This window comes from Bidens hawaiensis, unplaced genomic scaffold, assembly GCF_021521415.1.
Source record: "Bidens hawaiensis isolate Kalapana, Puna unplaced genomic scaffold, B.hawaiensis_p1.1 tig00007743_1, whole genome shotgun sequence".
Taxonomy (NCBI): domain Eukaryota; kingdom Viridiplantae; phylum Streptophyta; class Magnoliopsida; order Asterales; family Asteraceae; genus Bidens; species Bidens hawaiensis.
In genome coordinates this window covers 300,087-326,123 of record NW_027491538.1, presented here as the reverse complement: position 1 = coordinate 326,123, position 26,037 = coordinate 300,087, and the positions used below count along the sequence as shown (strand labels likewise).

General features: G+C 36.8%; 1 protein-coding gene across 1 annotated transcript; it reads left to right on the top strand.

Annotated features, from left to right (window-relative positions):
• The first annotated feature begins 23,762 nt into the window (after positions 1 to 23,762).
• LOC143635981 (pathogenesis-related protein 1B-like) lies at positions 23,763 to 24,218 on the top strand. Its single transcript, XM_077103686.1, has one exon. It carries the CDS (start codon positions 23,763 to 23,765, stop codon positions 24,216 to 24,218), a length of 456 nt encoding a protein of 151 aa, XP_076959801.1.
• Positions 24,219 to 26,037: the final 1,819 nt, after the last annotated feature.

Below are 26,037 nucleotides of genomic sequence, written 5' to 3'. Positions count from 1 at the left end.
TTTGTCACACACTATTTTGGATTGGTATGCGGGCTCCGAGCTTGCTAATTGGAGGCTGAACAATTGTAGTGAGCAATCCTTAGCATGCTGATGCACCAACCCATCCATTTTTTCCATCGAACAAAAACTGCCAGCTTATTATTTGGAGTCCTTTCAATTCATAATTTTTACCATCCACTACAAATTGCATAGTCATCTTCTGAAATTCCAAAGGATATCGTGTAATGGAAGGAGCCACTGCACGCTAAGTATCATGTAATAATTATCCAAGGCGAGAAGTAATACCTCGGTAGTGAACCAATGACCTTGCATGGTCCATTGAGTGAGGGAAGCGATCTCTTCCAAGGGATCCTCAAACATGGCGTTGGAGAACCTGCTCGAAATAGCTTGAACATAATCATTCCATGGAACCTCTGCAACGGTAGCCCCACGAGTGCGCATAAAAGACCGATGCCATTGTATTGCATCCCCTTCTAGGTGGACAACGACACACCTAAGTTTTACCTCTTCCGGCGTTTCATCAAGTTCGAAAAAATTCTCACAACGATAAACCCACGCGTCCACGTCTTCTCCCGAGAACTTGGGAAATTCCACCTTCCCGATCCGCATGAGTCTGCTACCTTTCGATTCAGCGTCAGCAAAAGAGAAGGAAGAACCCGAGCTACCATCGTTTTTCGGGCCGCTAACCACCTTGAGTATCTCTTCCTGATGTTTCATTAGAGCCGCTAAGGACCCTTGGATATCCGAGATTGCTTTATCGTGCTCCTTGAGAGTTTTGTCAACATCCTGATTACGAGTGTTCGTCATGACAGCGAGAGGGTTCCCGATCGGTGATCGAAACGGCTCTGATACCCTTGATAGGGTTATAGAACAAGAAACTAATAGGATAAAGAAGAAAAATCGATTTCTGAATAATTCAGAAAACAATTGGCTGCTAGGTTATATCATCAATCACAAACTTATTCAAAGTTACATACACCCCAACAATAAAAAGAAAAGCCATACTGGTCCTTGACTCATGCAAATAAAACAAAACAGCAAAAGATACGAAAGTAAACCCTCTGTTCGTATCACACCGAGTCGAGTTTTATAATATGAGTCCAAGGACACGACGTCGATAACCTTTCAAGTATATAAGACCATGACCTGGATGCATGATGTAACCTGATGTGTGCTGCGTGTGGTAGTAAAATTATAACAGATGGTTTGATTTGCTTTTGCACAAGATCGTGTTTTAAATTTATAAAAGTGATTTCTACAAAGACTAAACACACACAAAATAGGCAAGTGTACCTATCGTATATGTAGAACAGTATTGGTAAGAACCAAGTATCGATCCGTGGACACAAATGTTTCTAAAGATAAATCGTTGTTTTACTTTAATCAGAGGTTTTAATCATTTTAGGGTTAATTTTTTCGAACTTTTTTATAAAATATAAATGCTTATATATATATAATATAAGTGACCAAGACAAGAGATTCTAAACGTGTATTTCAATTACGTAAAGGTTACCATCTAAGATCAAGAATCCACTCCATTTTAGCATTGATAATTAATATTCAAACATGTGGTAAACTTGCAGTAGCAATATATGATAGATAGCTCCTTAAGCCTTAAGTGAGCATCTTTGGCACTGGGGAGGTAATGTGCGCATTTTAAAGTCGACCCTTTCCTAATGTCATGCCACCTCCAAAATGTCAATTTAAGTTGGCAAGTAGTTTCGTAAAGTAGAAAGATTAGGATTGACTTCGATTTCTCAAATACCAATTCTAACAACTTCGGGTGGTTGTAGTTTAGTCACACAACCTCCCCTTGGTTGATTTAAGTAGGTTGTACTTACACATTCCATTAACATATGATTTCTTTAACTAGCATGATATCCTAAGCAAAGCCATTTTCGGATTACCAAGACTTAGAGAAATACATCATACCTTATATCTCATCATTTCTAAGTACAATATAAGGATCCATGTTTTGATAATGTATCAAAGTATTTGATGCTTGCGTGCGTACGTGTAAAATTATAAGAGGTTGGATGATTTTCTTTTGCACAAGATCGTACTTTAAATTTATAAAGGTGATTTTTACAAAGACTAAACACACACAAAATAGGCAAGTGTACCTATCGTATATGTAGAATAGTATTGATAAGAACTAAGTATCGATCCGTGGACACAAATGTTTCTAATAATAATTCGTTGTTTTACTTTAATCGGAGGTTTTAATCATTTTGGGGTTAATTTTCTTCAAACTTCTTATAAAATATAAATACTTATATATATAATATATAGGTGACCAAAAAAAGAGATTCTAAACGAGTTGTTCAATTATGCGAAGGTTACCATCTAAGATCAATAATCCACTCCATTTTAGCATTGATAAATAATATTTAAACATGTGGTAAACTTGCCGTAGTAATATATGATAGATAGCTCCTTAAACCTTAAGTGAGCATCTTTGTCACTAAGGAGATAGCATGCGCATTTTAAAGTCCACCCTTTCCTAATGTCATGCCATCTCAATAATATCAATTTAAGTTGGCAAGTAGTTTCGTAAAGTAGAAAGATTAGGATTGACTTCGATTTCTCAAATACCAATTTTAACAACGTCGGGTGGTTGTAGTTCATCACACAACCTCCTCTTGGTTGATTTGTGTAGGTTATAATTACACATTCCATTAACATATGATTTCTTTAACTAGCTTGATATCCTAAGCAAAGCCATTTTCGGATTACCAAGATTTAGAGAAATACATCATAACTTATATCTCATCATTTCTAAGTACAATATAAGGATCCGTGTTTCGATAATGTATCAAAGTATTTCTATCTTTCAAGAACATGAATCGATCATGAACGATTGCCAATAGAATTGACAACCACCAACTTTGAATTAGTGATTTAAGATGGTGAAACATTTCTCATCAAAAGATAATTGTAATATAACCATGTACTTTACTAGACTACACGACATGTTTTTCATTTTTATCAAGCAAAACAAAGCTTCTTCATAGATTTTAGATGGTAAAAGGAGTTTAGCTCATAATGAGCATAATGATAAACATTAAGATGAATGATGAAACCAAATATATGATTAAACTTAGAATGATCTAACCAAATGTAGATGAATCTTCCTTGTTAATGATGGTGATGATGGATGATGATGATGGTTGATGGTGATGATCTCCAAACCTTCAAACTCTTCACTAAACCTTCTATATAAGTGTTAGTGTGTGTTTTTATAAGAGAGAATCGGATAGAAGTCTTTTCAAGGCACACTCTTCAAATGGCACAAGAGCCTCTATTTATAGGCAATCTAGAGTGTGAAGCACGGCCCCGTGCTAAGCGGGCACGCCCCCGTGTATTTTTATGACATGTGCCAGATTTGTTTTGTCTTTTCTGAAAGGTGACAACGACCCAGTGCTTACTGATGCACGGCCTCGTGCTTTGTAATGACATGTGCTAATTCTTTTTTATCTTTTATGTGTAGGCGTCCACGGCCCCGTGGTTGAGAGGCACGACCCCGTGCTTTTGCTTCTAGATTTTGTTTTTTCTTGTGTTCAGAAGCATAGGGGCGTGTTTCTTGAGGCGTGGGAGCGTGTTTCTTTGTCTTTCCTGTGCTTTCTTCCGTTTTTCTTCGTCTTTTCGCTTGTTTCTTCGTTTGGGGATTGGTTTCACCTGAAATCATATTTTATTATGATAAGTAGCCTTTTATGCTATGTTATTTGATAGAAATTGCAGTTTTTAGAGATTATTTGATGCTTAAAAGATGTATATTTCGATGTACATCAGTATTTCTATCTTTCAAGAACATGAATCGATCATGAATGATTGCCAATAGAATTGACAACCACCAACTTTGAATTAGTGATTTAAGATGGTGAAACATTTCTCATCAAAAGATAATTGTAAGATAACCATGTAATTTACTAGACTACACCACATGTTTTAAATAATCATCAAGTAAAACAAAGCTACTTCATAGATTTTAGATGGTAAAATGAGTTTAGCTCATAATGAGCATGATGATAAACATTAAGATGAATGATGATAACAAATACATGATTAAACTTGGAATGATCTAACCAAATGTAGATGAATCTTCCTTCTTAATGATGGTTGATGGTGATGACCTCAAAGCCTTCAAACTCTTCACTAAATCTTCTATGTGAGTGTTAGTGTGTGTTTTTATAAGAGAAAACTGGACATAATTCTTTTCAATGCACACTTCTCAAATGACACAAGAGCCTCTATTTATAGTTTGTCTGGAGATAGAAGCACGGCCTCGTGTCTACGTGTCCAAGTTGCATGTTGTCAGATCGTACATGATGACTCACCACGACCCCGTGCTTCCTAAGGCACGACCCCGTGCATTTTTATGACATGTGCTAATTTTATTTTGTCGTTTCTGAAAGGTGACCATGGCCCCGTGGGTGAGAGGCATGGTCCCGTGCTTTTGTTCCCAGTTTTTTGTCTTTTTTGGTGTTCAGAAGCATGGGGTCGTGTTTCTTGAGGCATGGGGGCGTGTTTCTTTGTTTTTCTTGTGTTTTCTTCTGTTTTTCTTCGTCTTTTCGCTTGTTTCTTCGTTTAGGGCTTGGTTTCACCTGAAATTACATTTTATTATGATAAGTAGCCTTTTATGCTATGTTATTTGATAGAAATTGTAGTTTTTAGAGATTATTTGATGCCGAAAAGATGTATAATTTTATGTACATCAAACATCCCCACACTTGAACATTGCTTTTCCTCAAGCAATCTTTTTATAAATATTCTCTAAAAACAGCAAACTTGGATTATAGCCATCCCTTAAGCGAGCTCCGAGAAAATGGAAACAAAATAACCATTCTTAATTAGTGATAAACTAAAAAAAATTTTGTTTTTATGAGCTTCCGTTCATGCAAAACGTCACGTTCTCACAATGTTCACTCACACTCGGTTTTATATCTGATCATACCTGTGATGTATGTATGTGAACACTCTTAGTCAGAATGAAACCTGTAATAAATAAGCTTGTAACAAGTTCAAACCTCCTCCTTTGTGAAGGGTTGCATAAATCAGAAGGTAATACGGGTTGGTTTTGTGTGAGTTGGAATTTTGGTATTTTTTGTGGTGGATAAGGGCTCTTGGTGGGGGATGGTAAATACAACTTTTCTGGTAATCGGGGATTCTGAGATGTCTTCAATAGTTAGCTTTTCATCCTAATGATAGATTTATTTTTTTTATTTTTTTAGAGAACTTGTGACTCTTATAAGGTCAGATCGTCAAGACCAGTTTTGTCGAGGATGTGGATCAGTTCTTCCTCAATCTTGTTCTAAACATAACTTCCAACTCTAGTGGACCGTTCGGCTTTGAGCCTAATAGCCCCCACCCTCATTAGTTCGGTATATTCATGCTGAGACTGAGTTTGACTCCTTCTACATCTTCCTTCGTGGGACCAGTTTCCGCAACCTAAGCATCGTTCGTATCTTTTTGCTCTTCTCTTCATTGCGTTTTTGGAAATTCCGCAAAATGGTGGCCTTTAATCCTCTTGGCGCCACTTTTACCTCACCTCATTGCTAAAGAGAAAGATTCTCTCCCTAAGTTCTGGAGGCAACCTAGGATTTGTGAATGTATGCAGCAAAGAAAATTGAAATCGAAAGAATGCATTTCCAGTTCTTTTAGGGTCTGCCAGTAAAAGACCAGTGTTCTATTTTACCTGTGAGATGGATGAAGTGGTAGGGTTTAGGTTAAGGTTTTTGGGTTTTGTAATTTGGCGAATGGTTTGATGGAATTGTGATAACAATACCTTCTTCCTTATACAACGCTTCGTGCGGTCTTGAAATGAATAATTGCAACAAGTTCTAAATCACATGAAACATATGACTCACTCAAAGCTTCCGAAAAATATTTATATGGCATGAGGTTTATCTCACAGTAACGGAGGAGTTGGGTATTAACGCCATATTTTGCATAAATTTATTCTCAATATTACAGAATTTCTTTTTACTTTTTTCACTTCCCTTTAGTAATTGGTTATTTGAAAAAAAAATTCTTGGATTTCTCTTCTGGTTTTCTAAAAATAATCTTAGTTTGCTGCAAAAATATTTGTTGATTAGAGAATTTTTTATAATTATTTGAACAAACAATTGGTCAAGTAATTCCCCTCCCCACACTTGAATCTCACATTGTCCTCAATGTGGAAAGATTCATTAAAAGATAAAAATTCTAATTGAGTATAGTGGGTTAAAATGGAGAGTTAGTTCCCTACGGGTTAACGAAATCTCGACAGAGCGTCCCCTGTTTATCGTCCGTTTTCCTGTTTTTGTACCTGTATAATATAAAACTGCAAACAACCACAAACAACCAAGCATAAATTGCTGAAAATTGGGTATGGAATCCTCCATCCCTTGCCCTATCGGGCTAAATTAGTACCTATAATAATGTCTCGGCACCTACGGCCATAAAAGTATTCAAACCAACAAATAAACAAACAAACAAGTACGACAGAAAGTAAATTATTTAAAAAACACACATAATAATGTCATAAAGTATTACCAAACCATGCCCATACCCATGCCCGACCTACCAGTGCTGCTAGTCATCAGTTACCCGTGTCCGGTTCAAATGGTCCCCACTGTCTGTCCATGCGATAGCCCGAACGATCAATCTCTCACCTCATCTCTGCATATTCGGCTGCTCGTTGTGCATCTGAGGCAACCATCTGCTTTGTAATCCTGTTAAATGAGGCGGTAGTGTTAGCTGAGAATTGATCAATGAGTCCATATTTACCCTCGAAAGAGTATCGGCTGTCGTGTGACGAGCTGGGGCCGGCCTTTGATGAAGATGGGCCTCCTCGCTGACGGTAGGTGCGGCGGTGGTATTGTCTGGGCGGTGATCCTCTCCTCTCGTGCACATCCTGAAGCATCATTTCTGCAGGGTCTTCGGGGTCCCAAACCCGGTTATATCTGTCACAAAATCTCCACACATCTGGGTTCTGCCCGATTTGCTGAATCATCTGCATGCTTTCACAATAGACAAGGCTGAGGGCTATCGGATCTGGGCTTCGGGTCCCTTCTGTGTCTGCATTGTAAGCCCTATAAAGGTTATAGATCCACAGGCCACCAAAATGGGGGTATTTCCTTTGGCAGCTGCATTTATCGTGAAAAGTTTGCAGAATAACATCGTGATATTGCAATGTATGTCATTCTTCATGCAGTACAGTGACCAAAGATCCCTCAGGTTAACCACCCCCTCACTTTGGCCTCGAGCCGTGGTAGTGTGACTGAGCAGATGGTGAATGTATCTCATGGGCGGGTCACGTAGTGCTGTGCTCTTTGAGACGCTTGCATTGTATTCTTCAGTTTCATAACTTAGTTGTTCCCAAGCCTCTAATCTCGTGTTTCCTGCTTCAGCTTCATCATCAGCATCTTCATCTGCAAAGTTTGTTTTAGCAGTAAACCAAATGTCTGAGTCGGTTTCCTCGGTCGTGTAGATTCCCAGATCAATTCCCAGTTGGGTGACAGAAGTTGTATGCCATTCACGCCCACATCTAAACTCGATTGCATCTTCATCCCACATGTCAAATTTCTTCTTCTTAATGTTGAAAGAGGCCAGGAACTCCTTTGTCAGTTCTGTCACCGCCTTTCCCATTTGTTCAAAAACCCTTTTCCACGGCCCTTTCACAAATGTGTTGTATCGGTCCCATTGGTTAACTTAGCGCAATGTGTCTTGGCAAGCGTAGAAATTTGGTTCTGGGAATCGTCTGTTTAGGTAGGTTAGTCTTGCATTAGCCTGTCTGTCCCTTGTTCTTCGTCCGGAAAAGACTAAGAATGCATGAACATCGTCTTCATACTCGGCCATCTGCAAATCATACCCAAATTGGTCAAAATTTTGACAAAAATTTTTAATTTGTTGGAACAGAGAGCAAAGCACGGCAGCGTTCTTTTAGAGGCACTGTACCGTGCTGTTGCTGCTGTTCATTTCCTGTTGATTTTGACTTTTGGTTGACTAATGGTTGACCACGATTCGTGTTGTTTCGGGCACGGCTCGTGTTTTTAATACTAATTTCTACCCTATTCAGATTCGAACCCTCGTTTCTAACCGGTTATAACAATTGGGTTTATTAGTTAGTTGGATATTCATCTCAAGATCCAAAACCCGAATTGTTCTTCTCAATAAACATTAACAAATAAACTTTCAATAATTCATCCATCCTATGCTAATAGAATAACCCATATTATTTTCGGGTTTAGACCTGATTTGGTTAACTCGAGAGTTTTTAGGGTTAAACTAAACCTGGAATGATGAAATTGAACAATATAATTGTTAGATTAACATACCTTTTTGAGGATTCGATGAAGAAATTAGTGTAATATGGAATGGTCGGCGGTTTATCGTCCAGAAACGAAGTTGGTGTTAGGGTTATTGGTCTGGAAAGTTATTTTATTAATTTAAAAACTCGTAACTGTATTGTAGTCAAAAGCATGGTGCCGTGCTTTTACAAGCACGGTACCGTGCTGCATTGTGCAGACAGTATTTCTTTTGATTTTTGTTTGTTTATAGAGTTGGTTCGTTTTTTTAACTGATTTTCCTTGCTGGTTAGTTTAAGATAGTAATTAAAAGTCATAAATTTCATTAAAACATCAAACATAAAACATAAAAACATAATTTAACCTAGTGGAAATGAAAAGTACAACCACAATCCAAGATCGTAATACATAACACTAGCGGGAGTAACTTCAACGTGAAACAAATTCGGGATTTCAACGACCACCATTCCGGAACAAGTCTTGGATGTGGGGAGGTGCTCGTTTGGCTTCCAAGAGTTCGGAGAGCTTTTTTTTCGAGCTTAACGATTTCTCGATTGAGAAAGTTGAGCTTGGAGGCCACATCTTTGTCGTGGCCATCCACAACATGGAAGTTTTCGAACCTCAGTAGTTCGACTTTGTTGATTAGCTCGATTACGCGAGCTTCGGTTTGAATGTTGCTTCCAACATGGTCTCTCATGATTCATTGTAGTCTCATGACCTCCTCCTCAAGATTTGAGGAAGATTCATGTTGCTTGTCTTTCCTCACTGGTCTCCATTCAACCTTCTTGCTTTCCATTTCGGTAATGTTGTGTTTTGTGTGAATGGAATAGTGAGTTTATGCATGCATTATATAGAGACTGGAAAGTTGAACACGGCCCCGTGGTTATGGAAACACGGCCCCGTGCTGCTAGGGGAATAAATGTTTCTGATTCAGAGAATTGTACGGAGTCAGCGCGTATCATGCTGAAGATTCTAGGGTGACCACGGCCTCGTGCTTATGGAAGCACGGCCCGTGCTTTTTTGTCACATATGATTTTCTTGTAATTTTCAGCAAAACGCGAGGGTTGGAATTCTTAGAATGATGTTTAGTATGATAATTTAGAAGTTTAGTCATCCTAAAAATTACTTTTCATTAAAATCAAAAGGTCCTAGAACAAATACGGGATAAGCTCGGTTTTCCTAAAATAAGAAAATATTCGGGTTAAGCCCGAAATCCTAACACATTGTGCGTAATACACTTGTTTAAATATAAAAGTAGAAAGTTAAGTTTCCTAGATGTTCCCGAAAGGTTCTCCTCCTCCGAATGGTCCTGGTGGTTGAAAGTACGTGAAACCGAGAACTTGGAACTGGTGTTGTTCGTTGATGTGAGCTAAATTATATAAAAATACAATAAGTATTTCCTACAATTTTAATAGTTTTTGAGTTAGTTTCTTATCAAATATTACTCTCATGTGGTTAGTATATAAATTTTAAAGATTTCATGAGACAATAAGCTAAAAAATGAAACAAATTAACTCAACAATAATAACTATTAATTTTGTTGTACCTATTTGTTGGTGATGCGTGCATTCATACTATATTTGAATCATATTTACTAGATTATAAATGCATGTATTATTTTTCTTTATTAGTTAATTTTGTTTTGTAGCGGAAGACAATATGAAGTAAAGTTTACTTGTGGTTACAATTTGAAGTTAATGAATTGGATTTAAGGTTGCACGTGGGAGTTGGACTTCAACGAAAATTCAAGTGGGCTGTAAATGCAAGGAAAAATAAACGAGTCTTTTTAGTGAAATTTTTATGAACTGTAAAAGATTAAATATAACAATTATTGGAGGCTTGGAGCCCATGAATAGAATAAACCCTATTACTCCCATTATATATGAGGCCGCAAGTTGCAGACGGAGGTTTTTGGTGATTATTATTGTTTACGTGATTTTTTTTTTTGGAGAGCCTCACTACAAGCAACTGCAGCACATTATTATTATTATTATTATTCTATTTTAGAGTGGTGATTGGGGTGAAGAAAGTGGGGGCCGCCATTAGTGAAAGGCAAACAATATCATTATTATTGTTATTCACGTGGGTGGAGACAAGGTCAAACAGCAACAGAACGCAAGATATTATTATTATTGTTCTATCCCTACTTTAAGGAGCAGACGAAATTTAAAGAGAAAGAGGAAGCGGTTTGGTGTTCGGGTTCACATCTACTTCAAGATTGGTTTGATTTTATTATCTTTATTATGAACTCCATTGTTGAACTTATTTATTTTATTGTTTTGAACATGATTATTGGCTAAACCCTTTTTAGTTATCTAGGCTTGTGATGATGTTTTGTTGATTGCTTTGGACTTGTCGGTTTGCGGGTTTTGTTTATGGGATTTTTATTAATTAAAAGTCTTGAATATATTTATTGCATGTGTCTCATGCGTATTTATTTTTAATTTGTGTCTAAATGAATGTTTCACATGTTACTTTATTGAATGTCATTCAATTATAGGTTGCATGTTAGGGTTGTTTACTGTGTGTTTGCAACTTGTTTATGGTTTATTGAGCTCATTTACCATAGAAACTGATTTTTGGCATATTATTAGAAGTTTATATTCTTACTAGCTTAAATATCCGACGGGTGATAAGTTGTCGGGTTTGTCTGCGTTGTTAGGGTTTTAGGTTAAATTATCTGACATGAGGTTTGCCTATTTTTGCCTTAATTTCACTGTTTACCCGTGTCCTTTGGACTGTTCAAAAACCACCCCGTGTACTTAGGACTGTTCAAAAACCACCCCGTGTACTTAGGTGCATTGAGATAGTGAAACCGACGGGTTAGCTGTTTTCTAGGGTAATTAGTCATAGTTGGTGAACTGACAGGTGAACCAATAAGCCGGTGTTTTTACGTGATCTCTAAGATTTCTTTTTAGGTGACATCTTGAGAGTGATTAAGGATCCATTAAGTTTTCTAGAGCTTCATATCCTTAGATTCCCGGTTCCCATAGCATTTTCCCGTAACCGATAAAAGCCCGAGTCGTCACAATTCGGATTCGTTGCCTAGGTAACTCTTTCTCATATTTGAATTTACTAAAGTTTTTATTCGGTAATTTAGTTTTCTAGTTTACTCTTATTTAATTAAGTAATTAGTTTAATTAATTATTAGCTTTTAAAATAAAATAAATAAAAATCCAAAAATATATATTTTCTTAATTATTACTTTAAATTAGCTTTTAGAACTAGTCTCGTTGATTTAATTAGTGTCTCTAGGGTTCGATATTCCCGATCTTCCCATAGCTATTCTATACCCGATAGGTTCACTTGCCTGTTGCTAGTGGTTTGGTTTAGGGTATTCTAGGTTTTTATTACTCGTTGTGCTTGGTCATTATTTGCTAAATTTTTATATACCACTTCACGCACATCATTCGTTGATATCTCGGAGGTCCATTTTCATATTTTCCACTGATTCAGTGAGTTGAACGAGGCGCATCTCGGCAAGGAGATTCATTTCGGTGAGCTCTTTGACGAGTTCTTGAAGTTTCAAGAGAAGCTCGGTTTTGGAAACATGACGGGCATCGTTTCTCGGGTGTCGAGAAACGGGGATTGCTTCACTCATTTCAGTCGGCATGTTGAATCTTCAGAGACTATTGGTTTGGTTTTGGTTGGTGCAAGGGATGCAATGACACAAGGTACCTTTTATAGCCAACCAGTGTCCTAAGCACGACCCCATGCTTTTAGAAGCACGGCCCGTGTCTTTGTTCTGGCAATTCTGTTACAAACCAGTCTGACTGAGATTTTTGCAGCGAAGATTCCGGTCCGCGATTTCTGGCACGGGGTCGTGCTTTTGAAAGCACGTCCCCGTGGTTTTAGCTTTTTAGTTTTTTTTTGTATAATTATTTACAAGGCCTAGTTTTACGAAGGTCTTGGCTAGACCTTGTTTTCTTGATTTCCTATTCAGGGAGTTGGAGGGTTAATACCTCCAGAACTTCTTCAAATGTTCCATTGATATATGTTTTTAATCGATGTCCATTTACTTTGAACTTTTGGTCATTTGAATTAGAGATCTCAACTGTCCCATAGTAAAAAACTGATTCAACTGTGTATGGACCTGTCCATCGAGATTTCAATTTTCCTGGGAAAAGACGTAAATGAGTGTTGTATAACAGTACACGGTCGCCAGCTTGGAATTTCTTTTTTCCTTTTAAATGGGTGTCGTGCTGGTGTTTAGTCTTTTCCTTGTAAGACCAGGAATTTTCATAGTCCAATGTCCTCAGTTCCTCGAGCTCGCGAATTTGATCTCCCCGGTTTATGCCGGCGGACGTTAGATCAAAATTTACTGCTCTGAGAGCCCAGTAGGCTTTGTGTTTTAATTCTACCGGTAGATGACATGCTTCCCATAAACGAGTTTGAAGGGGGTCGTTCCTATGGGAGTTTTGTAAGCCGTCCTGAGGGCCCACAAAGCGTCATCTAATTTTTATGCCCAATTCTTGTGATTCATTCCTACAGTTCTTTCTAGAATCCTTTTAATTCCTCGATTTGAGACCTCCACTTGCCCACTAGATTGAGGGTGAAATGGTGTTGCCAATCGGTGGTGAACCCTATATCTTTCTAAAGACTTTGTCCATCAGAGCGTTACAGAAGTGGGTACCTCTGTCGCTGATTAGGGCTTTTGGAGTGCCGAATCGTGAAAATAACATTTTCAGAAATCTCACAACTACTCGAGCATCGTTAGTGGGAAGAGCTTGTGCCTCTACCCATTTAGATATGTAATCGACTGCTACAATGATGTATTTATTTCCGAATGAGTTAGGAAATGAGCCCATGATATCTATTCCCCATACATCAAAGATTTCACAAATTTGAATGCCTTTTTGAGCCATCTCATTTTTGGATGAGATGTTCCCGGCTCTTTGACAAGCATCGCATGCTTGGATCAAAGTATGTGTATCTTTGTATATGGTGGGCCAGATGAATCCTGCATCAAACACTTTTTTGACCGTAGTGGCGGTACCGTGGTGTCCACCAGTTGGTCCTTCATGGCAGTGTTTGAGAATATCTAAGGCTTCCTTGCCTGCTACACACCTACGAATAACTTGATCAGCACCTATCCTAAACAAGTATGGATCTTCCCAGAAGTAGAACTTAAGGTCGGAGAAGAATTTCTTCCGCTGTTGATGAGTAAGTCCTTTTCTTAGGATTCTACAAGCTAGGTAGTTTGCGAAGTCAGCATACCAAGGACTTTCATCTTTCTCCTCTATGAATGCTTGGATATGCATGAGAACTTCACGTGGAAAATTGTCATTGATGATTTCCTCGTGATGTTCTTCTGAAGCTGGGCATCATGAGAGATGGTCTGCGGCGACATTCTCTGCTCCCTTTTTGTCTTTGACTTCTATGTCGAATTCTTGGAGTAGTACGATCCATCGGATAAGTCTGGGTTTGGCATCTTGTTTGTTGAAGAGGTAACGTATTGCGACATGGTTGGTGTAGACTATGGTTTTGGAAAGAACTAGGTAGGATCTAAACTTTTCAAAAGCAAAAACTACTGCTAGTAACTCTTTTTCTGTTGTGGTGTAATTCTCTTGGGCATCGTTAAAAGTCTTACTAGCATAGTAGATAGGGTGAAAGTGTTTTTCTTTGCGTTGTCCGAGTACGGCTCCAACTGCAAAGTCACTTGCATCGCACATGATTTTGAATGGAAGGGTCCAATCGGGTGTAGTCATGATTGGTTCATTGACAAGTTTGTCTTTCAATATGTTGAACGATTCAACACATTCTTCAGAGAATATGAAAGGTGCGTCTTTCTCCAGAAGTTTGGTCATAGGTCTAGAAATTTTGGAAAAGTATTTTACGAAACGTCGGTAGAAACCTGCGTGACCTAGAAAACTTCTAATGGCTTTAACTGAAGTTGGCGGTGGAAGTTTGGATATGGTTTCTATTTTGGCTCTATCAACTTCTAGTCCTTCTTAAGATATCATGTGACCTAGAACGATGTCTTCCTTTACCATAAAGTGGCATTTTTTCCACTTGAGCACTAGATTTACTTTTTCACATCTGGTTAACATTTTGTCGAGGTTGGTTAAACAATGATCGAAGGAATCTCCAAATACTGAGAAGTCGTCCATGAAGACTTCCATCGATTTTTCGATCATTTCATGAAAGATGGCCACCATGCAACGTTGGAAGGTAGCCGGAGCATTACATAGTCCAAATGGAATTCTTCGATAGGCGAAAGTTCCATACGGACATGTAAAGGTTGTTTTCTCCTGATCCTCAGGAGCAATGGGATTTTGAAAGTATCCGGAAAATCCATCAAGAAAACAGTAGAACATTTTTCCAGATAATCACTCAACCATTTGACCGATAAAAGGAAGTGGAAAATGATATTTTCTTGTGGCGTCATTAAGCTTCCGGTAGTCAATGCAAACTCGCCAGCCTGTGATGGTCCTCATTGGTATTAGCTCGTCCTTATCGTTCATTACGACCGTCATTCCTCTCTTCTTGGGTACTACTTGAACGGTACTTACCCAAGGTGAATCCGAGATTGGGTAGATTAATCCGGCATCAAGCAGTTTGATTACTTCCTTCTTCACCACATCTTGCATGTTGGGATTGAGACGTCTTTGATGTTGGACCACGGGTTTGTATTCTTCCTCCATGAGAATTTTGTGAGTACAAAAGGAGGGACTGATGACCTTGATATCCATGATCTTCCATGCGATGGCCTTCTTATGGTTCTTGAGAACCTTAAGAAGTTCGTCTTTCTCTTCTTTAGAAAGGTGAGATGAAATAATTACTGGGAGTTGAGAGTCTTTTTCTAGAAAGGCGCATTCGAGATGATTTGGTATTCTTTTAACTCTAAGGCTGGTGGTTCTTCGATTGATGGTTTTAATTTTTCATTACATTCAGTGATTTCATATAGTACTTCTGATGCTCCCTGATAATCATCTTTGATATTTTCGTTTTCTAACATGGATATGTTGAGTGTTTGTCTAAGACTTATGTTTCTAGCGGTTTATCGATGGAGGAATCTCGCATACAGCAACTTACGATGGAATCTATGATGTCAACACAGTATAATGTGTCATCATGCTGTTGCGGATATTGCATAGATTTTCCTATGTCAAAAGTGATTGCTTCGTCGTTGACCCTGAGAGTGAGTATGCCGGTGCAAACATCAATAATAGCCTTTACGGTGGCTAAAAAGAGTCTTCCTAAAATCAGAGGTATACTTTTGTCTATGTCTAAAATCACAAAATCTATTGGGAAAACAAATTTGTTAATCTTGACAAGCATGTTTTCAACAATGCCTCGAGGATATTTAACAGATCGGTCAGCTAATTGAATGCTCATGTGGGTGGGCTTTTGTTCTCCTATCCCTAGTTTTGCAAAAACCGCATAAGGCATTAAATTAATACTAGCTCCTAGGTCAGCCAACGAATTGCTAACAGACAAATTTCCTATAAGACAAGGGATAGTAAAGCTCCATGGATCGGTCATTTTTGTTGGCAGCTTGCTTTGGAGGACTGCTGAACATTCTTCACTTAGGGTGACATGCGAGAGTTCCTCCAGCTTCCTTTTGTTTGTCAGCACTTCTTTGAGAAACTTGGCATATTTTGGCATTTGAGCGATGGCTTCGACAAAAGGGATGTTGATATGGAGTTGTTTGAAGGGTTTTAAAAACTTCCCGTACTGAGCTTCCAATCGTTCCTGCTTCAGTATTTCAGGGTATGGAATATGTGGAACATAAGTTCGGACTGGCTCCTTGGGTTGTACGGTGCCCGCCGGGGTCAGTCTTTCCTGCGTTTCATTAGGGGACTCCTTTTCCGTAACTGGTTCTGAAGTGGGTGAGGTAACAGTAGTTGTACCGCTTCTGAGTGTAACACCATTAGCTGTTGCATTCAGGTTGGTGATTGTGTTGCTTGGAAGAGCGCCAGGTGGTCTTTCGGATAATTATCGGGCAATTTGTCCGATTTGAGTTTCTAGATTAAGTAGTGATGCTTGTTGACTTTTGAGATCGGCCTCATGTTTTAATAATACTCCGCTGATATCAGCAGCTCTTGAGTCGGCCTTCTTCTCTGCTTCATTTGTTTTCGTTATGAGTTGGATTAACATTTCTTCGATCTTTGAGTAGCTCGGGTTTTGATGGCTACTAGAACTTTGATCTTGAAATTGAGGTTTAGGCTGGAAGGGTTGATTTATCGGTCTTTTTTCGAATCCTGGTAAGGGTTGAGTGTTACCTCCGTCTTTCCAGATGAAATTCGGGTGGTTTCTCCATCCTGGATTGTAGTTGTTGCTGAAAGCGTTGTTCTGTCGAGCGATGAAATCGACTTCTTCCATGGCCATGATGACTTGTTTGCAGTCATTCATCTTATGACTTCCTCCACAAGTGTCACAGGTGAGTCTGGTTTTTGATAGCTCGGCTTGAAGTTGTTCAAATTTTTTAGAAAAAGCTTCAAGCTGTGTTGTGACAAGAGTATTGGAGTCGATGTGATGTATTCCTTTATGGGTAGGTCTAGATCTTGGTGGGTTGTAAGTGAAACTCTTCTTTGCGTCATTCTCCAGGACTTCAAATGCTTCGTTAGGTGATTTGGATCCCAGGTCTCCACCAGCGCTTTGGTCGATGGCCTGTTTGTTTTGATAGGATTGTGTGTCAAAGAAAGTTTGTACTTGCAACCATACGCTCAGTCCATGATGTGGGTATCTTCTCAGAAGACTTTTTGTATCTTTCTCATGCTGCGTGTAACGACTCATCATCATCGGTCCGGAATCCGGTAATGCTGGCTCGGTATTTGGCAGTTTTATCAGGCGGAAAATATTTGAGGAGAAACTGTTCAACCATCTGGTCCCAAGTGGTGATGGAACCAGAGGAAAGTGATTCTATCTATTCTAAGGCTTGAACCCTTAGAGAGAAAGGAAAGAGTTTGAGTTTGATTTGATCTTCTGAACAGTTTTGAATTTTAAAGGTTCTGCAGATTCGTAAGAATCGAGATATATGAGAAAGAGGGTCTTCATCATGGAGACCGTGAAATTGAACTGAATTTTCCATCATGTGAATGGTGCTTGATTTGATTTTTAAATGTTCGGTGATATCGGGTGGAGCCACTCCATTGACGTAGCCTTCGAGATTTGGCTTGGCATATTGGCTCATGTTCGGCTCATTGTTCTGGGCCGCCATCATTTCTTCGGTTTGATTTTCTCCTGATGTGGTGGCGTCTACTTATTCTTCTTTGATTGCTTCGGCGGTTTCTGTTGTCCGTTTACGTGTTCGTCACCGAAAGAGTTGTTCCGGTTCAGAAATTGGAGAAACAAGCTCGGGCTCAGAAGTAGAGGACATACATAGGACTAAATCAAAATGAAAACTAAAGTAAAAAAAATTAGCTAAAGTTAGTCTAAATTAAACTATGAGTTAGGCTAAGCTATTTTAAACTAAACTAAGGTCTAAATTAATTAAGCTAGAGTAAAGTAAGGTAATTAAAAGTAAAAAGTAGGCTAGCCGTAAAATTATATATTTTAGTATTTAGTAAAAAAAATGAAATAAAATAAAATAGAAGTTAGAAATTTGTACAATTATTGACAATGATTAAATTAAAACTTGGATCGTTCTTAGCAACGTACCGTGTCCCCGGCACGGCGCCAAAAACTTGATGTGTGCTGCGTGTGGTAGTAAAATTATAACGGATGGATTGATTTGATTTTGCACAAGATCATGTTTTAAATTTATAAAAGTGATTTCTACAAAGACTAAACACACACAAAATAGGCAAGTGTACCTATCGTATATGTAGAATAGTATTGGTAAGAACCAAATATCGATTCATGGACACAAATGTTTCTAAAGATAAATCATTGTTTTACTTTAATTGGAGGTTTTAATCATTTTAGGGTTAATTTTTTCGAACTTTTTATAAAATATAAATGTTTATATATATAATATAGGTGATCAAGACAAGAGATTCTAAACGAGTATTTCAATTACGTGAAGGTTACCATCTAAGATCAAGAATCCACTTCATTTTAACATTGATAATTAATATTCAAACATGTGGTAAACTTGCCGTAGCAATATATGATAGATAGCTCCTTAAGCCTTAAGTGAGCATCTTTGGCACTGGGGAGGTAACATGCGCATTTTAAAGTCGACCCTTTCCTAATGCCATGCCACCTCCAAAATGTCAATTTAAGTTGGCAAGTATTTTCATAAAGTAGAAATATTAGGATTGACTTCGATTTCTCAAATACCAATTCTAACAACTTCGGGTGGTTGTAGTTTAGTCACACAACCTCCCCTTGGTTGATTTAAGTAGGTTATACTTACACATTCCATTAACATATGATTTCTTTAACTATCATGATATCCTAAGCAAAGCCATTTTCGGATTACCAAGACTTAGAGAAATACATCATAACTTATATCTCATCATTTCTAAGTACAATATAAGGATCCATGTTTCGATAATGTATCAAAGTATTTCTATCTTTCAAGAACATGAATCGATCATGAACGATTGCCAATAGAATTGACAACCACCAACTTTGAATTAGTTATTTAATATGGTGAAACATTTCTCATCAAAAGATAATTGTAAGATAACCATGTACTTTACTAGACTACACCACATGTTTTAAATAATCATCAAGTAAAACAAAGCTACTTCATAGATTTTAGATGGTAAAATAAGTTTAGCTCATAATGAGCATGATGATAAACATTAAGATGAATGATGATAACAAATACACGATTAAACTTGGAATGATCTAACCAAATGTAGATGAATCTTCCTTCTTAATGATGGTTGATGGTGATGACCTCCAAGCCTTCAAACTCTTCACTAAATCTTCTATGTGAGTGTTAGTGTGTGTTTTTATAAGAGAAAACCGGTTAGAATTCTTTTCAATGCACACTTCTCAAATGACACAAGAGCCTCTATTTATAGGTTGTCTGGAGATAGAAGCACGACCCCGTGCTTTATCAAGCACGGCCTCGTGTCTACGTGTCCCAGTTGCATGTTGTCAGATCGTACATGATGACTCACCACGACCCCGTGCTTCCTGAGACACGGCCCCGTGCATTTTTATGACATGTGCTAATTTTATTTTGTCGTTTCTGAAAAGTGACCACGGCCCCGTGGTTGAGAGGCACGGTCCCGTGATTTTGTTCCCAGTTTTTTGTCTTTTCTTGTAGATTTTTGTCTTTTCTAGTGTTTAGAAGCATGGGGGCGTGTTTCTTTGTTTTTCTTGTGTTTTCTTCTGTTTTTCTTCGTCTTTTCGCTTGTTTCTTCATTTGGGGCTTGGTTGCACCTGAAATTACATTTTATTATGATAAGTAGCCTTTTATGCTATGTTATTTGATAGAAATTGCAGTTTTTAGAGATTAATTGATGCCGAAAAGATGTATAATTTTATGTACATCATAACCCCCATATAACTTTCCACCACAATCTTCCTTTTTCATTTTTAAAACACCACCACCATTTTACCAAAAATGATACATTTGAATCTCTTAACCGACCAAGTCCAAGACCACCGTAGTCAATCGGGGCAACTACCTTATCCCAGGCGAACCAATTCACCTTGGCTTTCTCTTCCATCCCCCCCCCCCAAAAAAAAAAAAACAATCTCCTTAAACTTTCCAGTTTATTCACAACGTCTTCTGGCGCTTTAAATAACGGAAAATGATGTCGGTAATGCATTAAGTATTGACTTTAAAACCGTTATGCGACCACCGATTGAGAGTTGTTTAGCCTTCCACGGTGACAAGCGTTTTCTGAAAATCTCAACTACCGGATCCCAAGCTTTGATTCCATTCATGTTTTTACCAACCTGCAAACCAAGATGAATAAATGGTAAATCACCCACTTTACACCGGAGCACCTCTGCCAAACTATTCTTTTCAAACTCAGACACCTCAGTTCCAAATACTCAGCACTTGGATAAATTAATCCTCAACCGCGATACGAGATAAAAACACCTTAAAATTCTGCACATATTTAGCGCATTCAAAATATTCCATTCACCAACAAAAATTACATCGTTCGCGTATAACAAATGTGATTATATTGGGCCGTCCAACCCACACTTCAGCCCATGAAACAACCCTTTATCCAGAGCTTGCTTCATCATGCTTGTGAGAGCTTCCATGGCAATAACGAATAAGAATGGGGACAACGGATCACCTTGTCGTAAGCCTCGGAAGCATTTAAACTCACGGGTTTGGTGAACCGTTCACCAAAACCGAGGCACGGCTCGTCGACAATATGGCTGACACCCACTTACGCCATCTATCCGGGAAATTCATTTGTTCCATAACCGAGTCTAAAAAAACCCAATTCAAAGAGTCGTATGCTTTCTCAATATAAACTTTGAAAATCATACCTCGTTTCTTTGCTTTGTTTAGCCATGATAACACTTCATTAAGAAGTAGGGGGCCATCGAGGATACTTCGGTTAGCTATAAACGCCGATTGCTCTTAAGAAATAAGACCTCCAATAACGTTTTTTAGCCTGCCAACCATCACCTTTGAGATCACTTTATTCACACACCCAATTAAACTAATAGGCCTAAACTCGTTTAGAGATACCGGATCATTTGCCTTCGGTATTAAAGCAATAAAAGATGACATACATCCGAAACTGAACGAGTCCGAGTTGAAAAAATCATCAAAAAGTCTAACGAAATCATGTTGTAAGCAATTCCAAAACCGCTTTAAAAACTCAAAATTAAACCCGTCCGGACCCGGAGCCCGGTCCCCAATACAATCCCACACGGCCTCCTTAATTTCCACTAACATAAACGGAGCTACCAGCGATCTTGCTTCCACCTCGCTCAACCTGGTGATATTGGCCAACTACATCTTTGGTCTAACAGAAACCGGTTCACGAAATCTTTCTTCAAAAAATTCAAATGCAATCTCCTTTAACAAGCTCGGATTTGATTCCCACACCCCGTTAACAACCGGACCATGTAGCCGCCTACTACTCAAATTCGCGTTAAGAATATTATGGAAATATTTCGAATTTTGGACCCTAGATTTTTTGCTTTATATCTTGTTGTTTCATGGAAGCACATTCCTTCACAAAAGCTAAACACTCTGATCTAATAGACAACTCCACCAAAAGCATTCTTGATTCACCCTCCATTTCAAGCCTGTGAATGATCTCCTTTCTCACTTTGTCTCCATCTTTTTATTCCATTTCAACCAACCTTTTATTTTTCGCTTTAGCCACCTTTGTTTGGTAGTTAAAGCCAAATCTGCAGGCCCATCAATCTCAAGCCATGAATTATAAAATCTAAATGGAATATGACCAAAGTTCGAGGCCACAGAAGAAAGTAGAATGTTCATACAAATTGAATACTATTATGAATTAATAACCATAATAATAAACTTCTAACTTTTATTAGTCTTTAGAACTTAAAAGGTTAGTGTAATATTATGATAAACATGTGAACATGTCTATATTTTCTTTTGACCGGAACATATACTATGGTTTATTCAAATTCGATTTTTTATCGAATCGAGAATCATAAATTCTCATTTGATTTGAAATTTGAGTTTATCAAGCCTTATATTTCAATTCCATTGACAACCTTTGTTTTTTAAATCATGACAGGAAGTACTATATGTGGTCTATTTTTCCTCCACCATTCTCACTCCCTTTGCCAAAACTGTCTTCTGTCCAAATCCTCGAGTAAGTTTTTATATTGATTATAATAATATTTAAATGCTTTGGCTAAAGAGTGAATGACCACCCTCTCAAAATTCCATCATAACAGGTGGTCTGATTTTTGTCATCATTTAAGTTACTTTAACTTTTTATTTTCTTTTACATAATAATAACTCGTCTTAGTCGATTTGTAAAAGTCAGAATTTGTGTGTGACTAGTTGCTCATTGTTAGGATACTGATTAACTTTTTGCTGATCCACGAAATTAGTCGGCAGTAGGATACAAAAAGTTTTGCTGATTAACATAAACACAAATTAAATAATTCTATGAGTTCAATACCACTATAAGTTCAAAGAAGCAGTAAAACATATTCAAATGGATTCACAACAATGATAAAACCAAAAAATTAGAAGTACATAGAATAATTAATACATGTCATTTGAAAGTAACTAATATTGAAAGTTGTTTTTGTATATGATCTTATTTTATTTCGTTGAAATTGATTATGTGATAGGTGTTTATGAAGTAAAAAAAAAAAGAATTGACGGTTTCTAACGAAGATTTATAACTTTTCAGCAAAAAAACATGAATTGTAGGACTCCAAATTTTTTAGTTATAATTAATCATGGTTTTAATATTTAAAAGTTTTTTGTAAAATGATTATGTTTAGAATATTAAATTAAAAATTCAAAATTAAATAGTCACATGATTGAAAATTTAAATTAAATAGTATAATTAAAAAATTATACATATATAATATGAGAAACTTTGTATAATTCAAACTGAATTCACGAGTCTTTATTGTTTATAATTGTTAACTTCTTTAATAAAAACTAACGTATACATTATTTATAATTTAGATAATAAATTGTTGTAAATGGTCATTAATTTGTGCATAATATCTTCAAATATATTAAAAACGTGGTAACTCATGAATCAAATTATTTTCACGCATGACTCATGTATAGCATGGATTATGGAGAAGATAGATTAGAAGATTTATGCTACGATTGATTGTAATTGAAACAACAAATCAACACTATTTTTGTTTATTAGTATAGTAAGATAAGATAATATAAGATGTAGTTTGATTATCTTAATTTTTCTGAATCAAACAACAAAAATTATTATATATATAGTGATAGAAAAACACCCATAAATTTCCGCCCCTCATAATAATTTTTTTTTTGGATCCATCACTTTCTATAACATTCCATATATATTGATTCTTGTTATTTTATTTTGAAAAATATATAGAAGTTACAGTTTTACACCTCAAAAATCAAAATGTCAAAACGAGGCTCTTGTACGAACTAGATGAGAACCTCGCGAGGACGATGACTGAAGGAATACGTGACTAACCTAAATCTTTTTAGTATCACAATTAATTTGGTACATTTACTATCATAATTGTTGGTGAAAATTATATACTTATATTTTTGTTGATCGGCTAAGAAAGAACTAAATGCATTTGGAAACAACACAATATACAAAAGTAATATAATAGTAATTTATATACACATCATGCACGTTATCATGAGATTGGGCGGTGTATATTGTATAAGCACAAATGGGGAATGAATTTGCAGCAACTGGTGCATGCATTTATTTTGAGTTATGAAACAAAGGTCATTATGTGAAAAGAGGAAGCTTTCTTCTTGACTTTGCTTATATTGGTATGCTTATTATTAACCTTTAAGTAACTAAATAAATAGCCATTTATATATATAGTAACACGTAAAACCCATCCCATCTATAAATAGCTAAGCCATAGTCCATGTCTATCCATCATCAAACACCCACCGACCAATTATTAACTTACCAAATGACTTCACTACTTAACCTCTCGCTTGCTCTAATTTGTTTCTTAACTACTCTAGCCACCACCACCCATGCACAAAACACGCAACAAGATTACTTAGATGCTCACAATGCAGCTCGTGCCCAAGTGGGCGTTGGAAACATGGTATGGAACGCCACTGTGGCCGCCTATGCTCAAAACTATGCTAATCAGAGAATAACCGATTGCAACCTAATCCACTCTGGTGGACCTTATGGTGAGAACCTAGCCGAGGGTAGTGGTACCTTCACGGGCGCCGCAGCTGTGAATTTGTGGGTGAATGAAAAAATGTATTATGACTATACAACAAATACATGTGCTAGCGGACATGTTTGTGGACACTATACTCAAGTGGTGTGGCGTAATTCTGTTCAACTTGGTTGTGCTAGGGTTCGAGCCGGGGGTCTCACCGGAAGCAGCCTCTCTATCCCTATGGGATAGAGGTAAGGCTGTCTACATCTTACCCTCCTCAGACCCTACCATAGCATTGCTATTGGTGGGATATACTGAGTACGATGATGATGATGATCCTTGAAAATTACATTGGCCAAGCTCCTTACTAGTGAACACTCAACACTAAACTATATGTTTTGTCTATGTACGTTGGTTGATTGCAAACATGTTTGTAACACTCAGAATATAATATTAAATAATTGAGTTGCATGGAAAATTGTCCCAAATTTACTTTTTTTTCTTTTTATAAAGATGATTAGGGGTATTCAAAAAAATCTGAATTCGTATAAAAAACATTTAAAAATCCGAATACAAATCCGAATTATCCGAAATTTCATATCTCAAAATCTCGGATATCCGAATTTTCATATTCGGATACGGTTAGTGATTTTGAAAATTTTGGATAGTTCGGATATCTGAACTATACGAACGAAATATATTTTTAATTGATTAAATAGCAAATATTATTTATAAATTTCGGATAGTTTTGGATATTTCGGATAATAGTACTCATATGGGTAATACATGAGCGGGCCAACACATTTGGGTTTGATTACAGGCTCATTTGTGAATAATTAACCTCGCATTCTTCACTGGTCTACGAAGGGTTGTCGCTACTTGATTAGGTTATTGTATTCGTCATTTAATGTTACAAATTTTATTTAGGGGTTTTTAATTCATAATCGCGAATTCCAAGCGTTTTCATAGACAAAAGGCATTAATAGCATATCTATAATATATATAAACGAAAACATAAAAATCCTACATGTCGCGATGTGGTCGCTCCCTTTTCTTTTGAGTCACCAGATTTGCTTGATTTTTAAATGGAGGATTCTCATGTATTTGACCTGAATTCACGGGTATAGGTCGCATCAAATCCATATATTTATTAAACGGGTTATAACATCTCATTAAATTAAAAACTAATCTCACCAAATATTTGATATAAAAATCCTATAAAGTAGAGATATACTAAAAATTAATATATGATTTATTTATAAAAAGATATATATTTTTTATAATTAAAAAACCAATTTTTTAGTAAAAATAAATAAACGGGTCTTGAGATGCATCAAACTCATATAATTTTTAAACCAGGTTATTACATCTCATTTTTTTGTGAAACAATTCATTATCAAACTATAAGTATATTATTAACTTTCATATAATAAAAAAATAAAAATTCAAAAAATATATAAATATTAAAAACAAATTATATAAAACAACCCCCGTAATACGGGGATAAAAACTAGTAGTAAATAAAGGTGTTCATGAGAAAAACTCTCCCATTATAAATATTTATTCATCATCGAGTTTTCAAGAAAAAAGGTTTCACATTATGAATGTATATTGGGTGCTGCTAAACGTACCCCCTTTACACCATTTTTATTAAGTATACACACCCCTTAACTTATTAGATAAATTACTATTATCTCTTAACATTATTTATATACATATTAGTCTCTATAACATTTTTTTCACTTAATAATCTCCACTATATATATCAAATTAAAAACTATCAAGTATTACTATTTATTTATTTTTTTAGTATTAATATTGTAAATATTTATAATATCTATTTTTTATTTTTAATAGTATATAAATTTATAATATCCTTATTTTACCTCTTTATCTTTTACAAAATAAACCCGAAACTCGATAAGCTAAAACCCTAAACCCCGAAACCCGAAACCCGAAAACCTAAACCCTAAACCGAATCCTAAACCCTAAGCCCGGAACCCTAAACCCGAACCCTAAACCTGAAACCCTAAACTAGAATTATAAAAAAACGCAACTTGTAAAAACA

Bases quoted from the DNA above. Each gene is read 5' to 3' on its own strand.
- LOC143635981 (XM_077103686.1), top strand. From the start codon at position 23,763: ATGACTTCACTACTTAACCTCTCGCTTGCTCTAATTTGTTTCTTAACT.